The sequence below is a fragment of the Salvelinus namaycush genome, chromosome 3 (genome assembly GCF_016432855.1).
Source record: "Salvelinus namaycush isolate Seneca chromosome 3, SaNama_1.0, whole genome shotgun sequence".
Classification (NCBI taxonomy): Eukaryota; Metazoa; Chordata; class Actinopteri; order Salmoniformes; family Salmonidae; genus Salvelinus; species Salvelinus namaycush.
In genome coordinates, this window is record NC_052309.1 from 15,423,227 (window position 1) to 15,448,753 (window position 25,527).

The 25,527-nt window shown below is 45.1% G+C and overlaps 1 protein-coding gene across 1 annotated transcript in view; it reads right to left on the minus strand.

Annotated features, from left to right (window-relative positions):
• Positions 1 to 3,460: 3,460 nt before the first annotated feature.
• The window catches only part of LOC120045006 (transcription factor RFX3-like), a 28,954-nt gene continuing 6,887 nt past the window's right edge, over positions 3,461 to 25,527 (minus strand). Inside the window, exons 2-17 of the mRNA XM_038989810.1 lie at positions 18,208 to 18,335; positions 18,010 to 18,101; positions 16,623 to 16,890; positions 15,802 to 15,876; positions 14,593 to 14,774; positions 11,781 to 11,900; positions 11,523 to 11,647; positions 10,063 to 10,178; positions 9,571 to 9,686; positions 7,509 to 7,663; positions 7,293 to 7,390; positions 6,983 to 7,132; positions 6,545 to 6,753; positions 6,154 to 6,307; positions 5,983 to 6,025; positions 3,461 to 3,982 (exon numbers count right to left, since the gene is read on the minus strand). Of these exons, the coding sequence (XP_038845738.1) occupies positions 3,690 to 3,982; positions 5,983 to 6,025; positions 6,154 to 6,307; positions 6,545 to 6,753; positions 6,983 to 7,132; positions 7,293 to 7,390; positions 7,509 to 7,663; positions 9,571 to 9,686; positions 10,063 to 10,178; positions 11,523 to 11,647; positions 11,781 to 11,900; positions 14,593 to 14,774; positions 15,802 to 15,876; positions 16,623 to 16,890; positions 18,010 to 18,101; positions 18,208 to 18,330 (2,319 nt within the window). The 5' untranslated portion in view covers positions 18,331 to 18,335 and the 3' untranslated portion in view covers positions 3,461 to 3,689. The remainder of the gene's footprint in view (positions 3,983 to 5,982; positions 6,026 to 6,153; positions 6,308 to 6,544; positions 6,754 to 6,982; positions 7,133 to 7,292; positions 7,391 to 7,508; positions 7,664 to 9,570; positions 9,687 to 10,062; positions 10,179 to 11,522; positions 11,648 to 11,780; positions 11,901 to 14,592; positions 14,775 to 15,801; positions 15,877 to 16,622; positions 16,891 to 18,009; positions 18,102 to 18,207; positions 18,336 to 25,527) is intronic.

The following is a 25,527-nucleotide window of genomic DNA, read 5'->3' on the forward strand; positions in this document are numbered from 1 at the left end:
TATCATACAACAAAAGGAAATGATCGTGACAACAATGAAAGTGATAGTACAGTGTTGCTATTGGCAAATATCCCAGTCCAGTTATACTTCAATCTTTGTTAGTTTAGTGATACAGTAAATCTATACAATAGTAGTTCTCTCCTAATGCGCAGTCCAACAGCAAATATCTGGAGCAAGCTCCATCCATTGTAAACTGTCCTGTGTGGTCATAGGTCAGTAACAGTTGACCAGTAGTCATAGTTTGGATGAGATCAGGATCAAGGGTAGAAGTGTACGATCCCTCAGGCCCATATCCTCCTCTCACTGTGAGCAGCCATTTTCACCTCACTACCATAGAACGCCTGTCTAAAGAGCCTGTATCTGGAACCATGGAGTCAGACCAGAGACGTAGGCCCCCCTGCCTGGGCAAAATCAAAGGCACTGGGTCTCTTGTGGATCAGTGAAGCTGCCGTATTCTCACCCCTCCCAACTGACATAGTTTGAGAGGAGTTGATATGTTTTGCAGAATGTCAAGATTTTTTCCTTTTCAGTTTTTTGTTGTAGTTGCTGGATTTAACCTTTTACGTTGGAAATGGGCTCAATTATCAAGGAACCAAAAAGGAAAGGCCCTAATATTTTCAATCTTAAACAAATATAAATGTACGACTTTTTGTGAATGGTCAACTATGAATAAAACACAATTGATGTTAAAACAGGCAGGTTTGATGAGGTTACAGAGTGAATACAGCATTTACAGTCTGGCACATAAAAAAAAATAACTAATTAGATAAACCAACAGATTCTATCAGCACAAAAAAAGGCATGCAAGACCAAAAAAAGCACTTTCAAGAATCTAAAGCACATCTGTAAGCTGTTTGCACTCCAGGCACAAATGAATACACATTTAATCTTAACATCTTCAGTATTTTCATGACAAAAAGGTCAAAGTTCAAGAGCCATATCTAACGGCATGTTGGGTGACAGTACAGTCATTAAGAAAGATCTTGTAATTTCTGTGAGGTCAGAGTTTGGCATGTAAACAAATGCCCAAAGGCCTTCAATTACCTGTAAGCAAGGTCAATGACCTTCAGTTTAAAGTGAATGCACTTTATCTTCCGTGAAAACGAATGAAAGGCAATATAATTCTACTTGTCCTTTCTCATATACCTGTAAAGAAAATGTAGTTTATCAAATAAATCCACTTCCACTGAAAACATAATTCCAGTCCTTTTGCAGGTACATTTTGTTTCTCAGTAGTAAAATTCTTCAGAAGTTATAATTCCATTTTCAAGACTGGTTTAAGCATGGATACATGTGCATAACTTAAGAATCATTTCTCAAATAGTAAAACAAAAGCACTATGAATACTAATAAATGAAGTCGAGGCAAAGCATTGGTGCAGACAGTTCTCCAGATGAGAGTTAAAAAACAGAAAGGTAACTTCAGTAGTATCAACAACAAGATTCTTCCAGTTCAACACATTTTTCCTGTGTGTTCTCCATTTCCTAAAAGCTATCAATAACAGTTCAAGTACAAAATGTGTATCCAGTGTCAGAGAAGCTGGTCCCCATGCCCCCACCCATTTCACAGTCAATCAACCAATCACAGAAGAGCTACAAAAGAAACAATCACAGATGACAATCAGATCAACCACATGAAAACAAAACAAACAAAATGAATACATTGTATCATCCTTATATAGATATATATATCTTTAAATATCAGAAAATATCTACTTTTGGTCCACTATACAAATATGCACTTTAGAACGGATAGAATAAGGGGTGATAACGTTGTGGACTAAGAAGTGAAGGGGCTGAAATGAGTGTGTATTTTAGCTGTGTGTGGTGTAAGAGGCATGTATAATGTTAGTGTGCAGTGTTGAAGGAGTAATACGGCTATGAGTATATCAGAACAAGTTTGGTGACTGTGCTGTACGTGTCAAAGGGCTGGCAACGCTGGTGTGAGGTAGGGTGACTAGTGGGTGTGCTCAAACACATGTTCAGACTCATTCATACACACACACAATCAACATCTCAATCAAGTCCTCCCATCTGCACATGCACACACACTTCACCCAATAGCAGAGGCCAAAGCAGGAGCAGGCCTTGAGTGTGGAAAGAGTGAGAGCAGGTACGAACAAACAAACAAAACATTTCATAGAACCAGCACAGAGAACTCAACAAGCACCTCTGAACCTGCATCTCTCCAGCCCTGCAGTAACACTGATGAGCCAGCCCAAATCCAGCCACAAGTCACCAGAGAGACAAAGTTGTTGCTGGGACAGTAACGCAGAGGAGCTGTGTGTGTCTCGGTGTCTCTGTGTGTGTGTGTCTCTCTGTGTGTGTGTGTGTGTGTGTGTGTGTCTCTGTGTATGTCTCTGTGTATGTCTCTGTGTGTGTGTGTGTGTGTGTGTGTGTGCTATCCTTTCCCTCAACCACACAATCAGTCAGGACTACATGGACAGCTGCAGTAAGGGTTATTAAGGCACTACGATGAAGCCGAGGTACATAGAATCCCTGACATTCACTCTGCAACACGGCACTGTTGGGACAGGAAACAGATCACGCAGCACCCTCGCCGTGGTAACTGTGGCGGCCATGACGGCTCTCTTTCACTCTGCCAGTTTCCTCTGGTTGATTGGTTTTTGGTCCATTCAGAACTCAAGAAATCTACAAAAAACACACCTACTGTACTGAGAACATATCAGTAGATAATAAGTCCAACTAATGTAATTTTGTCACACTATCGAGCATCTAAACCCAACCAAAACAAAGCCATAAGTCAAGCGCATCCCACACTATGCATGAAGGGCGTAGAAAAGCCAGTGTTGTAGAAGTGGTGTACTACAGCTTGTCTGTCTAACCTCATCTCTCTGTCTCTACACAGTAAAACAGCATAAATAACAGAATGTCTTCCTTCATGGGCAGAACTAACTTCATGGCTAAAAGCCATTAGTGCTTATCAGGGGATCAAGGCTACAATTATACACTATTCAATAAATCATAGGATGCCAAACACCACATTACAAGCAATAAGCAATCATAATCCACCAAATGTCCAATCTCAACAAAGCTTCGAAAGATTCATGACTTAAAAAATATTATGTCATTCAACTGAATTCTGTCTGAACATCTGGTAGTGTAAGAGAACAGCACCTGTGTGGTTGTTTAGATATATACTAAACAAGCCAATCTAAGAGAGAACCAGGTGTTTTCTGTCAATCAATGCCGTTGTTCTTCTGGGGCTGGTGGCTTGGATTTGAGCTTTTAAACATCAGGAAATATGTGAATCTCTAAGTAGAAGGACACCTTCCCTTCTACACAGCTACAGTAGGGTCAGCCAGTGTCTCACGCCTGTACAACCCCCCCCCCCCCCCACCTCCCCACCTCCCAATCCCCCTCCCTGACCCAGAGGACAGCCACATGACAGACAGAGACAGCCCGTCCACATGACTCTCCCCAGCAGATCCACATTCCCGTCTAGCTCTACTCATCCCTCATCCATCCACTGCTTGTGTGACGCCAGCTGTGGTCGTGATGTTTTTCACGCTCCCCTACTGGTCAGGGTGGAGGGGGGAGGAGTGTGTCTAGACGAGTGCAGAGAAAACACAGCGTACGACAGAGGGGACAGTGCAGACGTGTGTGACAGTGAGACAGATAGAGAGACAGAGAGAAGAGAGGTTGGCCGGGGGGGGGGTCATCTCCCTCTCAGACGGAGGCGTAGGTGTTGCCGGTGGCACTGCAGTGGCGGATGGTGGTGGTGGCGGCGGAGGAGGTGAGGATGTGCTCAGCATGGTTCTGGGGGGGCTGGGGCAGGGAGTGCAGGATGCCCGGCTGGAGCACCCCCACCACGGGGTTACTGACGTCCTCCAGAGCCCCCACCTGAATCACCTGGATCACCTGGTGCTCATGTTCCACCTCAGCCTTCTCCCGCTTGGCCAGCGGCTCCCCAGACTCCTCCATGTCCTCCTCCAGGTCACTGTCCATCTCACTCACCTCGTCTGGACAGAGGGACAAGGTCAGTCAGACAGATGGGCAGGAAGACCAGAGGTACAGGAAGACCAGAGGTACAGGGTTAAAATAATGATTCTCCAGGATTCTCAGTAGTCCTGCGGGACCATTGTTTTGACAGGAAAGGCTGCACACAAAAAAACAGCTTTTCTTACTAACATTTTAATGTTACATTTAACTAAATCAATGGGTAATAATTGAAGGCGCTGCTCTTTAAGTGACAGCATGTGGAGACCAAGATAAGAGGAGTTAAGGCTCCTGAAAGCTGAATGACCCACAGCCATGCTGGACGGACATATCTCAAAGATCTTAAGAACTCCATGTACTGTAGACGCAGAAACCTACAGAGACTTAGCCTGTAGACGCAGAAACCTACAGAGACTTAGCCTGTAGACACAGAAACCTACAGAGACTTAGCCTGTAGACGCAGAAACCTACAGAGACTTAGCCTGTAGACGCAGAAACCTACAGAGACTTAGCCTGTAGACGCAGAAACCTACAGAGACTTAGCCTGTAGACGCAGAAACCTACAGAGACTTAGCCTGTAGACGCAGAAACCTACAGAGACTTAGCCTGTAGACACAGAAACCTACAGAGACTTAGCCTGTAGACGCAGAAACCTACAGAGACTTAGCCTGTAGACGCAGAAACCTACAGAGACTTAGCCTGTAGACGCAGAAACCTACAGAGACTTAGCCTGTAGACGCAGAAACCTACAGAGACTTAGCCTGTAGACGCAGAAACCTACAGAGACTTAGCCTGTAGACGCAGAAACCTACAGAGACTTAGCCTGTAGACGCAGAAACCTACAGAGACTTAGCCTGTAGACGCAGAAACCTACAGAGACTTAGCCTGTAGACGCAGAAACCTACAGAGACTTCGCCTGTAGACGCAGAAACCTACAGAGACTTAGCCTGTAGACGCAGAAACCTACAGAGACTTAGCCTGTAGACGCAGAAACCTACAGAGACTTAGCCTGTAGACGCAGAAACCTACAGAGACTTAGCCTGTAGACACAGAAACCTACAGAGACTTAGCCTGTAGAAGCAGAAACCTACAGAGACTTAGCCTGTAGACACAGAAACCTACAGAGACTTAGCCTGTAGACGCAGAAACCTACAGAGACTTAGCCTGTAGACACAGAAACCTACAGAGACTTAGCCTGTAGACGCAGAAACCTACAGAGACTTAGCCTGTAGACACAGAAACCTACAGAGACTTAGCCTGTAGACACAGAAACCTACAGAGACTTAGCCTGTAGACGCAGAAACCTACAGAGACTTAGCCTGTAGACGCAGAAACCTACAGAGACTTAGCCTGTAGACGCAGAAACCTACAGAGACTTAGCCTGTAGACGCAGAAACCTACAGAGACTTAGCCTGTAGACGCAGAAACCTACAGAGACTTAGCCTGTAGACGCAGAAACCTACAGAGACTTAGCCTGTAGACGCAGAAACCTACAGAGACTTAGTCTGTAGACGCAGAAACCTACAGAGACAGCCTGTAGATGCAGAAACCTACAGAGACTTAGCCTGTAGACACAGAAACCTACAGAGACTTAGCCTGTAGACGCAGAAACCTACAGAGACTTAGTCTGTAGACGCAGAAACCTACAGAGACTTAGCCTGTAGACGCAGAAACCTACAGAGACTTAGCCTGTAGACACAGAAACCTACAGAGACTTAGCCTGTAGACGCAGAAACCTACAGAGACTTAGTCTGTAGACGCAGAAACCTACAGAGACTTAGTCTGTAGACGCAGAAACCTACAGAGACTTAGCCTGTAGACGCAGAAACCTACAGAGACAGCCTGTAGATGCAGAAACCTACAGAGACTTAGCCTGTAGACACAGAAACCTACAGAGACTTAGTCTGTAGACGCAGAAACCTACAGAGACAGCCTGTAGATGCAGAAACCTACAGAGACTTAACCTGTAGACACAGAAACCTACAGAGACTTAGCCTGTAGACACAGCTTGCGGTTGGCTTACCTTTGTCTATGTTAGCAGGTGACATGGCGTTGAGGTCATCAAACTGCAATACAATAAACATCACACAGAAACCATTCTGAAACTAAGCCTAAAGGTAATGGGACTGTTACAATTATGTGTGTGTGTGTATATATATATATATATAACGTGTTAATTTCTTCTGGCCCTTACTTCTCCCATGACACTGATGGGTGTCTGGCCGGTTGCCTGGGCGACGCGGTGTTCCACCAGGTAGAACATGTACTCGTCGTAGAGCAGGCGGATCAGGTGGAACGAGCCGAAACTGGCCGCGCTGCGCAGGGTCAGGTCCCGAATCACCATGGAGCTGACAAAGAGATGAACAGGAGATCCTCATCAACCACTGGAAAACTTCTAATAAGCTGACATAGCTATCTAGCTCAATGAATATGATAAACAATACAACACACTACTTAAATTGGGTAAGAGGGCAAAAACATAGAAATTGAACATTTTTGAAAACTCACAGAACCCATTCTATTTCCATGATCTCATTCAATGTCTATGATCTCATTCTATTTCTATGGACGGTACAGTAGCTGACCTGTAGAAAGACCACTTGAGCAGGAACTGTCGTGCCGCCCTGGGGAAGCTGGGCCTGTCCTCGAAGGGCTGTAGGACCTGGGTCACCACGTTGTCCAGCCAGGCAGCCCACTGCTCTAGTGAGCTCTGCTGCTGCAGGGTGGCCTTGAAGTCCTGCTCTAACCTCTGAACCACACCCTCCTCACACTGACACACCCACGACGCCTGCTCCTAAAGAGAGAAAGGAGAGAGAGAGAGAGATGGGACGGGTCAGTGTGGACTTGCAAATACACAGACGCACACGCATCCTTTGATGAAATAAACAGCAAATTCAAGCAGAGAGAGGACTAACAGATGAGGACAGATGTATCCCTCTAAATAAATACACAGACAATCAAACAAAACCACAGCCAGACAGCCGGACGGAGGGACGGACAGCCAGCCAGAGGGACAGACGTACCTGCACGTTGGCGAAGTCGACGCGGTTGAGGTCACTGAGCATCTGATTGATCTGTGAGGTGTTCTGCAGCACGGCGCGTGCTGCCTGGGCCAGGTGGTTCAGACTAGTGTAGCGACGCAGCGTCTGAGCAAAGGCACTAACAGCGGCAACCTGCAGCCAATCAAACAGCAGCCAATTAGAATCAGACCAAATCGAAAGGATAAAAGAGGAAAGTCAGGATCAAAGCAAATAATACAAAAATAGGCAATTTAAGTTGATTTGCCAACATGTGTGTAAGTAAGTGAGCAAGTAGGTGTGTGTGTGTGTTTACCTTGGTCTGGATCATTCTCTGTGGAATGGTGTTCATGGCATTGTTGAGCCAGCCTTCCAGGCTTTTGGCAAAGTTGCGGATGGCTTGAGTCAAGGCACCTAGAGGGACAGATACAAAGCACAGCAGTCTATTTAATGACCAAAATGTTAATTCTGATACCCAACTAAGGACGAGTGAGAAAGTGCGTGTGTGTGACTGTGTGTGACAGCCACTCACTGGGGATGGGTCTGAGGACATCAGGGATGAGGATCTCCACTAGGGCCTGGTACATCAGGTGGTCACAGGAACTCATCCACTTGAGCACAGCCTCGTTCCTACAGAGCACCAGCAGTCTGCAGCAGGGCAGACGGCCCTCAATCTCACTCACACCACTGTGGAGACAGGGCTCAAAAGTTACACATACTCTCATATACTGGATCAGATTCACCTCAATCTCACTGGCCCTACTGTCCGGGGATGGGGTTGACTTTTGACCAGCCACATTACATCTCTCCAATCAAAAGACATTTGAAACATTTCCTAATCAAAAGGATATTTGAAGCATTCAAGAGGATGAAGAGTTTAGGCTAACTATAATGAAATATGTTTCTAATGGACATCTGTTTTAATGAAGTGAACGTTATTTATAATAAGGGTTACATGGAGAAAATCAGACCTCTCTGAAATGAAAACGGATGGCCCTCCCTTCAGCTCAGCAAAATACATTTGACCTAAACCCTTCCTGAACACTTGAAAAAAAGTGACCCGCCCCTATACCCAAAATAATAATTAAAACAAAGTGGATAGCAGAGAACATGTCTACTGTTTACCCTCATTTCTTGGACAGACAGACTGCCTTAGATATGCAGTTTTAAAAACGGTTCTTCGTCCTGTAAGCATTACATGGCAAACGCAGGAATTTTGGGCTACAGTTTGGGCTATACACAAATATGACCTCTCTATGTAAAGGTGAGACTCTCACAAACATGTTGGTTTTGCTCTAAGATGCGCACAAGCCTCAAGATTCGTCTGACGGTCCCCCGCTACCAGTTGAAACAATGTATGGAAATACAGTATATATGGAGACAGTTTAGTGCCAAAAATAAGGGGTTAAATACATGTAAAATATATTGTTTCCTGATCTTTCTTATCTCTCAGATATAGGACAGATCCTTCAGAACAAACTTCCTTTAGATTTTTTTTGGGGGGACTATCTGTTGTTCCATGTAGTGAATCTGTTATTCAATGCATTTCTATGGGCTAACAGCAGTAAAGCCACATTTTTTTATCCATCTAATAATTTTTGGGATACTTCAAGGGGTCTTAAAATTCAAAATCAAATCGCAAAATTATCCTTGGTATGACCTTAAAACAATTCCACATAGCTTAGTAGTAACAAGGTAGTCGGTACGCAAGCCAGTGAATTTTTTGGACTATGCCTAGTCAAAGATTTTCTTTGGAAGAAGCATTTGACTCTCCTCCTGAACTGCCCCCGTAGGCCTACACAGCACAGCCATTGGTTAGACAGCTCACAAAAACGTTTTTGATCAGCAAGAGCAGAGCAGGCCGGGGCTCAGGGTTGGAATATCCATTACAGTGTGTAATGCAGCCTAGTTTTATTTACACCATCCCAGCAGCTATCTTACAAATATAACTTTGCTCTATGCTTCTCCGATCATGGACTTTGTAGCCTATAGGCTATGGATCCTTTGATTGAGACCACACTAAATAGCCTATAGGCGCACTTGATATTGGGCGCCCAGTGGAGAATCAGAGAAGAGGGGTGGCATCGGGTATACACTGAGTATACCAAACATTAGAAACACCTTCCTAATATTGAGTTGCACCCCGCCCCCCACCCCCCTTTTGTCCTCAGAACAGACTCGTGGGGGCATGGACTCTACAAGGTGTTGAAAGCTTTCAACAGGGATGCCATGTTGACTCCAGTGCTTCCCACAGTTGTGTCAAGTTAGCTGGATGTCCTTTGGGTGGTGGACCATTCTTGATACACACAGAAAACTGATACACACTGAGAAATATTTACATTTCATCAATTACATATTACATGACCCTCCCCTGGACTACATAATAAATAAAAAAATACTAAACCTTTCCTTTGACTGAAATTTAAAAAGCATGACCCTCTCCCATTTTCCTCCAGGTAACCATTGTGTAAATCTCGATCCATCCCTAATGGACAATGATTAATGACAACAAGAGAGAGTGAGTGAGAGAGAGTGTGTGTGAGAAACAGAGAGCGAGAGAGGGAGACGGAGAGAGAGAGAGAGAGAAAGCTGACCTGTTTTCTGTGATGGTGGCGCCCTCCACTGAGTCAGAAGGAGAATAGCGCCAGAAAGTCTGCCACAGCTTCTCTATTAGACTGAATTGGAGGTTGACCACCACATCCAGAATGGCCTGCAAGAGACACACGACATGGTCAACATCACACAATGCTCATTCACGGTCATTCTGATTAGCATGGATGATCTGGTGTGCATCCATATACTTACTTGTACATATTCTCATTCACCCCTTTAGATTTGTGTGTATTAGGTAGTTGTTGGGAAATTGTTAGATTACTTGTTAGATATTGCACTGTCGGAACTAGAAGCACAAGTATTTTGCTATAACATCTGCTAACCATGTGTATGTGACCAATAAAATTTGATTAGTGGAGATGAAGACTTGGAAATATCATGCATGCCAAAGAAAGCTCCCATTCATTTGCACATTTAGCATAATACAAAACTTTGATGTGAAATGTTGTTAGAGGTGATGGATAATCTCTGACCTCACAGTGCTCTCTGTAGAGTGACTGGAGAGCTTTGATGTCATCTGGGCTGACGTTGTCCACGTTAGTCTCTCCCAGGTCCAGCTCCACAAAGTCTGGCAGGGCCCGCGATGTGTCTGTCAGGAGGGACACATGGAAATCAAGGTCAACAACAACTCACGTTATCAGTCCAGTAAAAAAGCAGAGAAACAAACAGGGTAGATATTTAACAAGGAAATGCTAAAGGCTGAGAAAATGGTATCAATGTGCAGGATATAACCGACAGGGAACACTTAGGAGACTGCTTACAGAACTCAGCAGAGGAACACTTAGGAGACTGCTTGCAGAACTCAGCAGAGGAACACTTAGGAGACTGCTTACAGAACTCAGCAGAGGAACACTTAGGAGACTGCTTACAGAACTCAGCAGAGGAACACTTATCAGACTGCTTACAGAACTCAGCAGAGGAACACTTAGGAGACTGCTTACAGAACTCAGCAGGGGAACACTTATCAGACTGCTTACAGAACTCAGCAGAGGAACACTTAGGAGACTGCTTACAGAACTCAGCAGAGGAACACTTAGGAGACTGCTTACAGAACTCAGCAGGGGAACACTTAGGAGACTGCTTACAAAACTCAGCAGAGGAACACTTAGGAGACTGCTTACAGAACTCAGCAGAGGAACACTTATCAGACTGCTTACAGAACTCAGCAGGGGAACACTTATCAGACTGCTTACAGAACTCAGCAGAGGAACACTTAGGAGACTGCTTACAGAACTCAGCAGAGGAACACTTAGGAGACTGCTTACAGAACTCAGCAGAGGAACACTTAGGAGACTGCTTACAGAACTCAGCAGAGGAACACTTAGGAGACTGCTTACAGAACTCAGCAGAGGAACACTTAGGAGACTGCTTACAGAACTCAGCAGAGGAACACTTAGGAGACTGCTTACAGAACTCAGCAGAGGAACACTTAGGAGACTGCTTACAGAACTCAGCAGAGGAACACTTAGGAGACTGTTTACAGAACTCAGCAGAGGAACACTTAGGAGACTGCTTACAGAACTCAGCAGAGGAACACTTAGGAGACTGCTTACAGAACTCAGCAGAGGAACACTTAGGAGACTGCTTACAGAACTCAGCAGAGGAACACTTAGGAGACTGCTTACAGAACTCAGCAGAGGAACACTTAGGAGACTGCTTACAGAACTCAGCAGGGGAACACTTAGGAGACTGCTTACAGAACTCAGCAGGGGAACACTTAGGAGACTGCTTACAGAACTCAGCAGAGGAACACTTAGGAGACTGCTTACAGAACTCAGCAGAGGAACACTTAGGAGACTGCTTACAGAACTCAGCAGAGGAGCACTTACTATCAAACAAATTGTGTCAAGAAATAGACCTTCTGGGAGCATCAAACGGTATCAATCTATTGACGCTGCAAGTCAGTTAGTAAGCATACACACTGCTCACTCACCCAGGTACTGCTGGTGGTGCTGGCTTTGTGCGATGACAGTCTGCTCCGCTGCACTGGGGGTGTGCTGGCCTCCGCCTGAGAAGTTCTCCCCAGATACACCATCAACCTTCTGCATCGGCTTAAACCTACAATAACAATGCCTCAGTCAGTACTGTATGTGTGTGTGTGTGTGTGTGTGTGTGTGTGTGTGTGTGTGTGTGTGTGTGTGTGTGTGTGTGTGTGTGTGTATGAAAGGCTGTATGTGTGTGTGTGTTGTACCTCTGTTTCTGTTGGACAGGCTGCTGTCTGAGGGCCATATACTGCATGTCCTCCTGCAGTCTGTTGAGAGGAGAGTCCGGCTTCAACCGGATCCCATAGTAGTGGTACTTCGAGTTCCCTCTGCAACACACACAGTCAGGAATGATCAGCTAACTGTTCTCAGTACTGAAGAACACTATACCAATCAAACATGCTGTAATACCAAACAAGAAATCCTAATGAAGACAGAGGGGAAAAAAATAAAGGCCAAGGAAAAGGGAAATACTCAACTGCAGGAGTTAGAGGAGATACAGAGAACAGAACTGGAGGACTGGAGACGTAGAGATAGGATAGAAGAAGAGGAGAGAGAGTAGGACTGGAGGACTGGAGACGTAGAGATAGGATAGAAGAAGAGGAGAGAGAGTAGGACTGGAGGACTGGAGACGTAGAGATAGGATAGAAGAAGAGAAGAGTAGGACTGGAGAACTGGTGACGTAGAGATAGGATAGAAGAAGAGAAGAGAGAGTAGGACTGGAGGACTGGAGACGTAGAGATAGGATAGAAGAAGAGGAGAGTAGGACTGGAGAACTGGTGACGTAGAGATAGGATAGAAGAAGAGGAGAGAGAGTAGGACTGGAGAACTGGTGACGTAGAGATAGGATAGAAGAAGAGAAGAGAGAGTAGGACTGGAGGACTGGTGACGTAGAGATAGGATAGAAGAAGAGAAGAGTAGGACTGGAGAACTGGTGACGTAGAGATAGGATAGAAGAAGAGGAGAGAGAGTAGGACTGGAGGACTGGTCTAAATAAACTTCAGTTAGTGCTAAATACGGCTGCTAGAATCCTGACTAGAACCAAGAAATTTGATCATATTACTCCAGTGCTAGCTTCCCTACACTGGCTTCCTGTTAAGGCAAGGGCTGATTTCAAGGTTTTACTGTTAACCTATAAAGCGTTACATGGGCTTGCTCCTACCTATCTTTCCGAGTTGGTCCTGCCATACATACCTACACGTACGCTACGGTCACAAGACGCAGGCCTCCTAATTGTCCCTAGAATTTCTAAGCAAACAGCTGGAGGCAGGGCTTTCTCCTATAGATCTCCATTTTTATGGAACGGTCTGCCTACCCATGTGAGAGACGCAGACTCGGTCTCAACCTTTAAGTCTTTACTGAAGACTTATCTCTTCAGTAGGTCATATGATTGAGTGTAGTCTGGCCCAGGAGTGTGAAGGTGAACGGAAAGGCTCTGGAGCAACGAACCGCCCTTGCTGTCTCTGCCTGGCCGGTTCCCCTCTCTCCACTGGGATTCTCTGCCTCTAACCCTAGTACAGGGGCTGAGTCACTGGCTTACTGGTGCTCTTTCATGCCGTCCCTAGGAGGGGTGCGTCACTTGAGTGGGTTGAGTCACTGACGTGGTCTTCCTCTCTGGGTTGGCGCCCCCCCTTGGTTTGTGCTGTGGTGGAGATCTTTGTGGGCTATACTCGGCCTTGTCTCAGGATTGTAAGTTGGTGGTTGAAGATATCCCTCTAGTGGTGCGGGGGCTGTGCTTTGGCAAAGTGGGTGGGGTTATATCCTTCCTGTTTGGCCCTGTCCGGGGGTATCATCGGATGGGGCCACAGTGTCTCCTGACCCCTCCTGTCTCAGCCTCCAGTATTTATGCTGCAGTAGTTTATGTGTCGGGGGCTAGGGTCAGTTGGTTATATCTGGAGTACTTCTCCTGTCTTATCCAGTGTCCTGTGTGAATTTAAGTATGCTCTCTCTAATTCTCTTCTCTTTCTTTCTCTCTCTCGGAGAACCTGAACCCTAGGACCATACGTCAGGACTACCGGGCATGATGACTCCTTGCTGTCCCCAGTCCACCTGGCCTTGCTGCTGTTCCAATTTCAACTGTTCTGCCTGCGGTTATGGAACCCCTACCTGTCCCAGACCTGCTGCTTTCAACTCTTAATGATCGGCTATGAAAAGCCAACTGACATTTATTCCTGATTATTATTTGACCATGCTTGTCATTTATGAACATTTTGAAAATCTTGGCTCTCTCTAATTCTCTCCTTCTCTCTTTCTTTCTCTCTCTCGGAGGACCTGAGCCCTAGGACCATACGTCAGGACTACCGGGCATGATGACTCCTTGCTGTCCCCAGTCCACCTGGCCTTGCTGCTATTCCAGTTTCAACTGTTCTGCCTGCGGTTATGGAACCCCTACCTGTCCCAGACCTGCTGTTTTCAACTCTTAATGATCGGCTATGAAAAGCCAACTGACATTTATTCCTGATTATTATTTGACCATGCTTGTCACTTATGAACATTTTGAACATCTTGGCCATGTTCTGTTATAATCTCCACCCGGCACAGCCAGAAGAGGACTGGCCACCCCTCATAGCCTGGTTCCTCTCTAGGTTTCTTCCTAGGTTTTGGCCTTTCTAGGGAGTTTTTCCTAACCACCGTGCTTCTACACCTGCATTGCTTGCTGTTTGGGGTTTTAGGCTGGGTTTCTGTACAGCACTTCGAGATATTAGCTGATGTACGAAGGGCTATATAAAATAAACTTGATTTGATTTGGTGACGTAGAGATAGGATAGAAGAAGAGGAGAGTAGGACTGGAGAACTGGTGACGTAGAGATAGGATAGAAGAAGAGGAGAGAGTAGGACAGGAGGACTGGAGACGTAGAGATAGGATAGAAGAAGAAGAGAGAGCAGGACTGGAGGACTGGAGACGTAGAGATAGGATAGAAGAAGAGAAGAGAGAGCAGGGCTGAAGACGTAGAGATAGGCTAGAAGAAGAGGAGAGAGAGAGGTCAATACTAGAGTGTGTCTGTTCTCTCAGTAGCTCACCGTGTGCCCAGGCGACGCGTGCGGAGCCCCATGAAGATGGAGCGGATGAGTTTCCCAAAGGAAGCAGCGTTGACCGGGTCCAACTTCTGCTCCTGGCAGTGGCGCAGGTAGTGGTTGTAGAGGGTGGAGCGAGGCAGACTCACCCCCTCCGCTGTCTCATAGTTATCCAGTAGCCACTGCAGCTGCGGGGGAGGGGGGGGGGGGGGGGGTGTATGGTGTCAATTACACACAGGTATGTCACTAGCAGATAGTCCCATGTGTCACCCTCCCCCACTTGTCTGTAAAATACCATCACCCACTGACCTAGCATTAAAAGCACAATTAACTAAAGGAGTGAAACATTTAAATCAGAGCACAGGAGGCATCCCCATCACCACAGAGTGAAAGAGAGGAAGAGAGAGAGGGAGAGCTAGGGATACTAGAAGAGAGGGAGAGCTGGAGATACTAGAAGAGAGGGAGAGCTGGAGATACTAGAAGAGAGGGAGAGCTGGAGATACTAGAAGAGAGAGAGAGAGAGCTGGAGATACTAGAAGAGGGGGAGAGAGAGCTGGAGATACTAGAAGAGGGGGAGAGAGATGGAGATACTAGAAGAGGGGGAGAGAGATGGAGATACTAGAAGAGAGGGAGAGCTAGAGATACTAGAAGAGAGGGAGAGCTGGAGATACTAGAAGAGAAGGAGAGCTAGAGATACTAGAAGAGAGGGAGAGCTGGAGATACTAGAAGAGAGGGAGAGCTAGAGATACTAGAAGAGAAGGTGAGCTAGAGATACTAGAAGAGAAGGTGAGCTAGAGATACTGGAAGAGGGGGAGAGCTGGAGATACTAGAAGAGAGGGAGAGCTGGAGATACTAGAAGAGAGGGAGAGCTGGAGATACTAGAAGAGAGAGAGAGCTGGAGATACTAGAAGGGGGGGAGAGAGAGCTGGAGATACTAGAAGAGGGGGAGAGAGAGCTGGAGATACTAGAAGAGGGGGAGAAAGAGAGCTGGATATACTAGAAGAGGGGGAGAGAGAGAGCTAGAGATACCAGAAGATGGAGAGCTAGAGATACCAGAAGAGAAGGAGAGCTAGAGATACTAGAAGAGAAGGAGAGCTGGAGATACTAGAAGAGAGGGAGAGCTAGAGATACCAGAAGAGAGGGAGAGCTGGAGATACTAGAAGAGAGGGAGCACAGCTATGCAGGCAAGGTGAGGCGTTTAGAGTGGTGACTTACATGGCTGTTGAGCAGCGAGCTTCTCTGACTGGATAAACCTTCAGTCTTTTGGAGCGTCTCAATCGCCATTTCAATCTGATAGACCAAGGAGCAAAAAAAATGGAAGGAAAAACAACAAAGGACGAAGTTGCAGTAGAACAATGAAAATACTGACACATAGAAAATCTGAAAATCCAGGACAGATCCTAAAGCAAGCATCATCCAAATTACTCCTAAAAGCCCAGCTTTGCGAAGTCAGTTTAAACTTAAATTCTGTCTGTCTGTACATGGACATACTTCTTCTTTTGAAAGTCAAGCAAAACAATGAAAAAAGTTAACACCACAATAATATAAGAAATTATCTCAGAAGCTGTGAAACTACCATATTGTGAAACTACCATATTCAGCCACCAGAAGGTAGCACAGATCCACTGCGGTGGACTGCACTCAAGTCTAAACGCTTCGCTACACAGTAAAGCAGAACCAACAAATATTATGGTGGAGATTACTATTTATTTACACCTTAGCTAAAACACAGCACAAGAGAGGAAATTCCGTTTCACACAGTACTGGATGGGTAGATGACTATAGAAAACTGAAGTACTAGCTGAGAAGACCACAGGAAATAGGGAGACAACACAATTACAGACATTCTCAGACACCGACATGAAGTAGCTAAGTGGTGCTATAGTTACTGAAGAAAGGCTTCAGACATGCATTATGACAGGCAGAAGAGAGTGGCCTGACAGACAGACAGACAGACAGACATACAGGGACGGACGGGGACAGACAGGGACAGACAGGGACGGAGAATAGTAAGTAGAGGGGGGCCGTACACTCACAGTGGCCGGGGAGGCTCGGGTGGTCTGGGCTGCTGGGTGGGGGGCAGAGTTATCCATGGTGTTGCCCCCGATGAGGTAGGCCCCAGAGCTGCTGATGATCTGCCCCCCAGCCAGACCCATGGTCAGCCCCCCGTTCCCCCCTCCGTTGTTGGCCATGCCATGGGATGACACCACCGTGGACACCTGGGATGAGCTGCCCTGCGTGTCAAAGTAGCTCCCTCCACTGTTCTGGCTGTACAGCTGGGGCTCGGAGTACGAGTATGTCCGTCTGGGCAAAAATAGTGGAGGAAAAAGTTACACATTTCCCCCCAGAGCAATAGGTTCAGGATAATTTCCCTTTACATAAAGGCAAGTTTCAATAGAGTGCTAGAGTGCCTATTGGATGTGAATTAGCGGTACCATTCTGAGCCTTCGTGGGCATGCAATATTCCTGTGTTATTAAAAGTGGAGTTTCCATAGTTACTCAAATCACCTGAGGAGTGGCCGTGCTGACAGAGATTTCTGTGTTTGTCATTTTGACTGCAGTCACTCCATTAACCTGGCCTCTGATATAATGGCACCCTTCAGTGGCTTGACACAACTCCCTTTATGATAGCAGGTCTCAATTCAAGTGGACCAGAAACATATTCTCTCTCAACCTTTTATAAGACCTATGCCAGAACTCTGACCGTACAAAAAAAAATTGCAGTCAGAGGTCAGTATAACTGCAGTATGCTGTGTCCAAAATAACCGCTTTTATTCTGCAATTACTGCATCCAAAATAATGTTGACTGCAGTTACTGCACTTTTAAAGTTTGGGGCACTGGCATGATTCTTGTTGACAAATCATCTGAACTGTAAGAAATATCCACTGCCCTTTTTCATGTAGAAGACATTACTGTACTCTTTTCTGTCTACTTCTGTGGAGGAGACAAGAATGTGGTACTAACACACATTTAACAGACTCAAATAGATAGTGTGTAAGTGTGTGCTCAGCTCACTTGTTCTGCCCTGAAGTGAGACTGTGTTCAGCTCGCCTGTTAGCCGGGCTGTACCCCTCCCTGAGCCCCTCCCTCAGAGACCACTGTCTGTCTGTGACTGTGTGTCTGTCACTATGGGACAGCCACAGCCTGGGCTAGTCAGTAGAGAGTGTATCCTGTTCCCCAAGCCCAGGAGAAGACTCCGTAGCACTTCTAGATAGTCCTGGTCATCTCCAGGTGACTGCACATATTCAAACACTACTTCACTGTGCTTGTACTGCCCCTGCCATGTTTGTGTGGCAGAAATGCTGCTGCAAAGTGACTTTAGCTGTTGCCATTGACTACAGAGAATACATTAAAGCAACTATGTATAGTGCCACTGCAGCAGAGTGGTGGCAAAAAATGGGTGAACAACACTAAACACTCACATATTCCCGTTGGTATAGACGCCACTGTTCTCCTCCACGTACTGCACCTGTTGTGCTGGGTATACATGCTGAACCTGTTGAACAGTCTGGGCCTGCAACAACACAGCGAAGCGTTAGATACAAATCTCACTCACACACACACACACACACACACACACACACACACACACACACACACACACACACACACACACACACACACAGTACCTGTTGCTGGACAGGCACCTGAGAGGTCACCTGCTGGGCGGAGCCTGCAGGCTGCACAGGCACAGCGGTGTGGACAGTGGAGGCGGATTCAGCGCCTGCCTCAGGGGTCTGCATGGCGCCTGCAGGAGAGAGGACACATTGGTCAACTGGGTACGACCAGAGCCATAGACGGAGGGGACTATAGAGAACCACAAGCTCTGAACTCTGGCCTAGCACCACAGTGGCTAAACAAACTCCACTGCAACGAACGACAAGCAACCTTCTTCTCAATTTGGTTTGCACACACATTACCAGAACAATTTATGAAAAGGTGTGTCTGGGAGTATAAAATCAATATTACATAAATCCTAGATGATTTGCCAATATTATTATTATATACTAATGAACAGTGATCATTCAGATCCTGGAAAGACAGTAAGTAAGCTTCTGTACCAATCATCTATGCACAGATTCAGTCACAGTGCCATAGAATTGGCAGGTAGCTTAGAGGTTAAAAAAGTGTTGGGCCAGTAACCAAAAGGTTGCTGGTTTGAGTCCCTGAGCCGACTAGGTGAAACATCTGCTGATGTGCCCTTGAGTAAGGCACTTTTATTAATTTATTTAACCCTTATTTTACCAGGTAAGTCAACTGAGAACACATTCTCATTTACAGCAACGACCTGGGGAATAGTTACAGGGGAGAGGACGGGGATGAATGAGCCAATTGTAAGCTGGGGATGATTAGGTGACCGTGATGGTATGAGGGACAGATTGTGAATTTAGCCAGGACACCGGGGTTAACACCCCTACTCAAACGATAAGTGCCATTGGAGGAGATCCCAATCAAAAGGTGTTATCACATGCTCCACTAAGGTAGATATTTATCTTATAACTTGTTCTTGTGGTAAAAATGAGGTGGGTAAAACGAAGCGCAAATTAAAACTAAAAATCTCGGAGCATCGTAGCACCATCACGTGCAAAAACTCGACGTACCCAGTTGCGGCCCACTTTTTGGAAGCAAACCACTATATTGTCCCTACGTTATATCAGCATCGGACATGTCACCCTCCCTAGGAGAGGGGGTGACCTCGACAATTTATTGTTAAAACGAGAGGCTGCCTGGATCATTAATTTAAAAGACCCTTTGCTCCCTTCGGTCTCAAAGTAGACTTCGATCTGAAGCCATTCTTGCGATTATTGTGATTTTGATATTCATTGTAAATGTTTGTAGGCCTATTTAGCCAAATTGTATGACTATATGCTATCCATTTATGTTTTTTTTATGTTCTATTTATATCTGTAAATCAACCAATGACATCAAGCCACACCCGGCCATGATCACAGACACCTGTGTGTCCTTTGAAACTATATAAATTAGTGACCCGCAGTGTTTGTCATTATACCCTGATGAAGACAGCTTGTCTGTCCAAACGTTGGATATTAGATTACTCAATTATTGCATCTGAGCTCCTAGAATGTGCGGCTCTCCTTTTTGTTTTCATGGGTCTGGGATTTCAAAATCAATATCACTCACAGAGACAGAAATCCTCAATGATTTGACAATAACTATAATATTATTATTATAATATACAGGTTGACTAATGAACAGTGATCATTCAGATCCTGGCAAGACAGGAAGTAAGCTTCTGTGCCAATCGTCTATGCACAACATTCACTTTTACATTCGCAGTACCATAGAAATTGCAGGTAGCTTAGCGGTTAAAAGTGTTGGGCCAGTAACCAATAAGGTCGCTGGTTCGAGTCCCGGAGCCAACTAGATGAACAATCTGCCAATGTACCCTTGAGTAAGGCACTTAACCCTAATTGCTCCAGTAAGTCACACGGTACTAGGAACCCATCACACTGACTGTACCTGTGATATTATAGCTGCTGCACTCCATGCAACAGGCAACTGTGGCCAGCAGTACAGAATGTACTTAGGTCACTAAGGTAGTGTATGAGTCAGTGGTCCAAGCAGCGAGTTCTCGTCTCTGTGTTCATAGCAATAAAATCCAGTTAATATTTAACAGCCCTAATGAGCTGCACTTTCATTCTCTGCTCTCACAAATCTGGATTTCTTTACAACTTCCAATTGTTTTGTATCATTCAGACATCTTTTGATTTATTTATTGCCAAACACATTTCGGTTAATTTTGTGAAAATCTGGTCATGTCCACTGTCAAACCATGTTTTTTTTTACTTTGTTCTCTCACCTCTGCATTGGAACACATCCATAGATGTCCCAAAATGCAGGGTAACAGTGATTTAGAATCCATCTTTATTGGCTAACGACCAAACCTTGAACACACAGAGGTATAGTGAGATGAGGACTTGGGCAGAGGGAGACATTCACAGTAACGCTGCATGTAGGCTAATCATAGAACAGCCACCTCTCCTCCTCCTCTGTCCTCCGCGGTGCCCCCACCCTCTTCTCCCTCCCTCTTCTGCTCAACTTAGTTTCCATGACCAAGCCTCTCCTGGTTAATTAACCTGTCTTCTAATAGCTCTGCATCTCTCCAGGGTCTGCCTGGCCTCCACCATCTCGCTCTCTCTCTCTCTCTCTGTTCATCTTCAGTGATATACCGGAGGTTAACAGGTGTTGTGGTCTGAATGCACAGAGAGCGACATCATTCCCATTCAACTCAAGAGGCTGGATTTAATAGGATTTTCCCCCATCCTTTATTGCTAAAAAACTGAAACAGTTGAGCACTGATTCAGACAGGTGGTTCCATGCTGTTCACAGAAAGAACCAGAGACCTGGCAGAACATTCTGCTGCTGTTGTTCTGCCGTCAGTCACGACTTTCAAACTGAAACCTCTCAGTGGAAGGAACATAGCCTATACTTTTATGGTGCAGCAGGGGTTGAAGTATTCCCCTTGTTTCTGTAATGTATTAGCCAGTTGATACAACCCAAGGCAGAAAGACTTTCAACATGTTGAAGAGCTCTCAGCATCCGGTGAAGATGAAAATCCTATATGACTTAATTCACTTATTGTTCCATCTCTGATTCGTTGATGGCCTTTTAATGTCTCTCAGTTAACTTTCCATATGTTCTGCTGATAGCCTGATAACATGGTGTAAAAAGCTCCAAAAGCCCAGGTACCTGACCACAGGGCGATGCTAGGAACACAGCAGACAACAGAATCTAACTTGACAGTGACAGTCGGTGCCAGGAAGATGATGCTGACATGGCTAAGTGATGGATCCAGAGGTTACCTGCAGGTCACGCTCTCTCCTCTAGTCTCTACAGGTTCCATTTTTCTTCTGCTCCATGCACTCTGACAAAGGAGAGCTAAAGTGCAGGGCCCTGTCTGACTATACTACACAAAGCCCACCTGCTCCCTGCAGCCTGCCCCTGACGAGACCCCTGATGATTAGGAGACAAGGAGAGGAATGACTTTCTGGATGTAAACAGGGCACCTGCCGCACCTTACACCCCCCCCATCCCTAGGCACTTTGTCAGCCTGCTCTCACTCCCCTGTGGCCCACTTAAGCGCTGTGCTCCACTGAGCAACTGCATGTTCTACAAAGCCACGTAGAAACAAAGGCCACTGAGGAGGGCAACACTCGTGTAGCCTCACCTTCACCCTTCCCGGCTCCTTCCTCCCAATTTGACTGACAGCTGACGAAATGGGGAGGGCTATTACATCAGAGCAAGATGTCATCACATTATCAGAGCCAATAAAGGTGCAACTTGAATGGCGTAACCAAAATGAGTACATTATGTTGAAGTCAAAAATTCTGATGCCTCCTATATTCATTTTCAGTATGAGACTGATAGCAAGTGGATTGTCCAAAACCTAAAAATGTTTTGATGAATGACCTGAAACAACATGCTTTGGAGAGGGGATGTAACACTGTGGAAGAAAGGCAACCATCATGTTAGACCTATGTGGCAATGAGTAGGTTTCCATGCACACCAATAATCTGGTTTTAAAATGATTATGGTAGTAGACAGAGTATGGCATTAAGCACAATAAGGTGGTTAACATAACTATCTTAAATCGTCGTAAGATCATAATCAAAGGAAAGCATGCGCCGATTAAAACACCTGGTTTTCTGAGCAATCTTTCAAATTAGTAGGACACGTAAACACCTTAAAATCGGAGTTACAGCAATGTATTATATCTGCTCATGTGCTAGCACCACCCGAGCGAGCCTCCCTCTTTCCCTTACAATTATGGAGCAGGACTACACAAGTGATACAGTACACCTTGTCATGTAAAAACACAATGAGATGACAGACAGAGGTGGGCTTATTTAAACATGTGAAGGTCTCCTGTTCGGTCAACAATGTCTGATCCACATGTAGTGTACACAGGCTGCTGTGCTGTGGATGTAGATAAGAGAACAAAACACCCAGTTTATGCTGCTAAGCTATGAAAATGGATGGATGAATAATTGAATGAATCAGCTGCTCTTTAAGTGATTGGAAACAGAACAGGATCCAGGGAACAGGTGGCATGGTCCTATTTTTGCCCTACACCTGACTTCAGGTAAGTGGTAATGTGATCTGATAACTAGCCGTTTCTGACATCCTGTCCTCTGTCCACAGAGGTGCGTGTGTGTGTTGCCTTAAACATCTATGGAGAGGAGAGGGGAGGAATCGGCTGAATATAAATCAAGAGGGAGTCACACACACACGACAGTGGTTGCATGTTCCTATGAAATAGGCCGAGCCTATAACTAATGGGTCCTATTTTAACAATGTAGAACAACAATAGTGTCAAAAGACAGACTTTCAGATGCTCATGATTTAGAACTAGAGTCCTCAGATCACAGCAATAACTTCTAAAATCAAGGTTGTGCAAATAATCATTAAGCTAATTCGTTGTAATTTATTCATTTAAATTCATTGTTTTCCCAATGTTGCTTTTGCCAGTCTGTTCCGTTCATTTGGAATTGATGCCTGCAGAGGTTTCTTAACACATCAGGGCCCACACAACAAATTCAGTGGAATATGACGTAACAGATTTCTTGATGTAGCTTGCAATGCTATAAAAAGGTAAGATTGAAATGATTTTATTTTGAGAAGCTACCCAAATAGGCTTGCACTGCAGTAATGATGGACAATTTAATATCTAGATTTTTTGTCACTGGCCTACACACAATAACCCATAATGTCAAAGTGGAATTATGTTTTGAAATGTTTACAAATTAATCAAAAATGAAAATCTGAAATGTCTTGAGTAATTCATATTCAACCTCTTTGTTGTGGCAAGCCTAAATACCTTCAGGAGTAAACAAGTCACATAATAAGTTGCATAGACACACTGTGTGCAATAATAACAACGTTTAACATGATTTTTGAATGACTACCTCATCTCTGTACCGCACACATACAATTATGTATTGAGCAGTGAATTTCAAAACACAAAGACCAGGGAAGTTTTCCAATGCCTCACAAAGGCATCTATTGGTAGATGGGTAAAAAATAAAAAAGCAGACATTGAATATTTCTTTGAGCATGGTGAAGTTATTAATTACAGAAGTTATTATCAATACACCCAGTCACTACAAAGATATAGGCGTCCTTCCTAACTCAGTTGCTGGAGAGGAAGAAAGCCACTTAGGGATTTCACCATGAGGCCAATGGTGACTTTAAAACAGTGAGAGAGTTTAATGGCTGTGATAGGAGATAACTGAGGATGGATCAACAACATTGTAGTTACTCCACAATACTAACCTAATTGACAGAGTGAAAAGAAGGAAGCCTGTTCAGAATAAAAATATTCCAAAACATGCATCCTGTTTTCAACAAGGCAGCACTAAAGTAATACTGCAAAACATGTGGCAAAGAAATTAACTTCATGTCCTGAATACAAAGTGTTATGTTTAGTACCACTCTCCATATTTTCATTGTGGTGGCTGTGTCATGTTATGGGTATGCTTATCCTCGTTAAGGACTGGGGAGTTTTTCCGGATAATAAAGAAACGGAATGGAGCTAGGCAAAATCCTAGAGGAAAACCTGGTTCAGTCTGCTTCCACCAGACAGCGGGAGATGAAATCACCTTTCAGGAGGTCAATAATTTAGCAAATTGTGTTTTAGGTTATCTAAAAACATGTTTTTTCTTTGTCATTATGGGGTATTGTATGTAGATTTTTCCCCTCATTAATCTACACACAATACCCCATAATGAAAAAGAAAATGTTTGCAAATAAAAAATAAACTGAAATATCACATTTACATAAGTATTCAGACCCTTTACTCAATATTTTGTTGAAGCTCTATCAGGTTGGATGAGGAGCATCGCTGCACAGCTAATTTCAGGTCTCTCCAGAGATGTTCGATCAGGTTCAAGTCCGGGCTCTGGCTGGACCACTCAAGGACATTCAGAGACTTGTCCCGAAGCCACTCCTGTGTTGTCTTGGCTGTGTGCTTAGGGTCATTGTCATGTTGGAAGGTGAACCTTCACCCTAGTCTGAAGTCCTGAGCGCGTTGGGGCAGGTTTTCATCAAGGATCTCTCTGTACTTTGCTCTATTAATCTTTCCCTCGATCCTGACTAGTCTCCCAGCTACTGCAGCTGAAAAACATCCCCACAGCATGTTGCTGCCACCACCATGCTTCACTATAGGGCATATCCCTAGGGATGGTGCCAGGTTTCCTCCAGACGTGACGCTTAGCGTTCCAGCCAAAGAGTTCAATCTTGGGTTTCATCAGACCAGAGAATCTTGTTTCTCATGATCTGAGAGTCCTTTAGGTGCCTTTTGGCAAACTCCAAACAGGCTGTCATGTGCCTTTTACTGAGGAGTGGCTTCCATCTGGCCACTCTACCATAAAGGTCTGATTGGTGGAGTGCTGCAGAGATGGTTGTCCTTCTGGAAGGTTCTCCCATCTCCACAGAGGAATTATGGAGCTCTGTCAGTGTGACCATTGGGTTCTTGGTCACCTCCCTGACCAGGGCCCTTCTCCCCCAATTGCTCCCTTTGGCTTGGCAGCCAGCTCTATGAAGTCTTGGTGGTTCCAAACTTCTTCCATTTAAGAATGATGGAGGCCACTGTGTTCTTGGGGACCTTCAACGCTGTAGAAATGTGTTGGTACCCTTCCCTAGATCTGTGCCTCGACACAATCCAGTCTTGGAGCTCTACAGACAATTCCTTCAACCTTATGGCTTGGTTTTTGCTCTGACATGCACCATCAACTGTGGGACCTTAAATAGACAGGTGTGTGCCTTTCCAACTCATGTCCAATCAATTGAATTTACCACAGGTGGACTCCAATCAAGTTGTAGAAACATCTCAAGAATGCATCCTGTTTTCATTGATCACCAGAGCTCAATTTCGAGTCTCAAAGCAAAGGATCTGAATACATGTAAATAAGGTATTTATG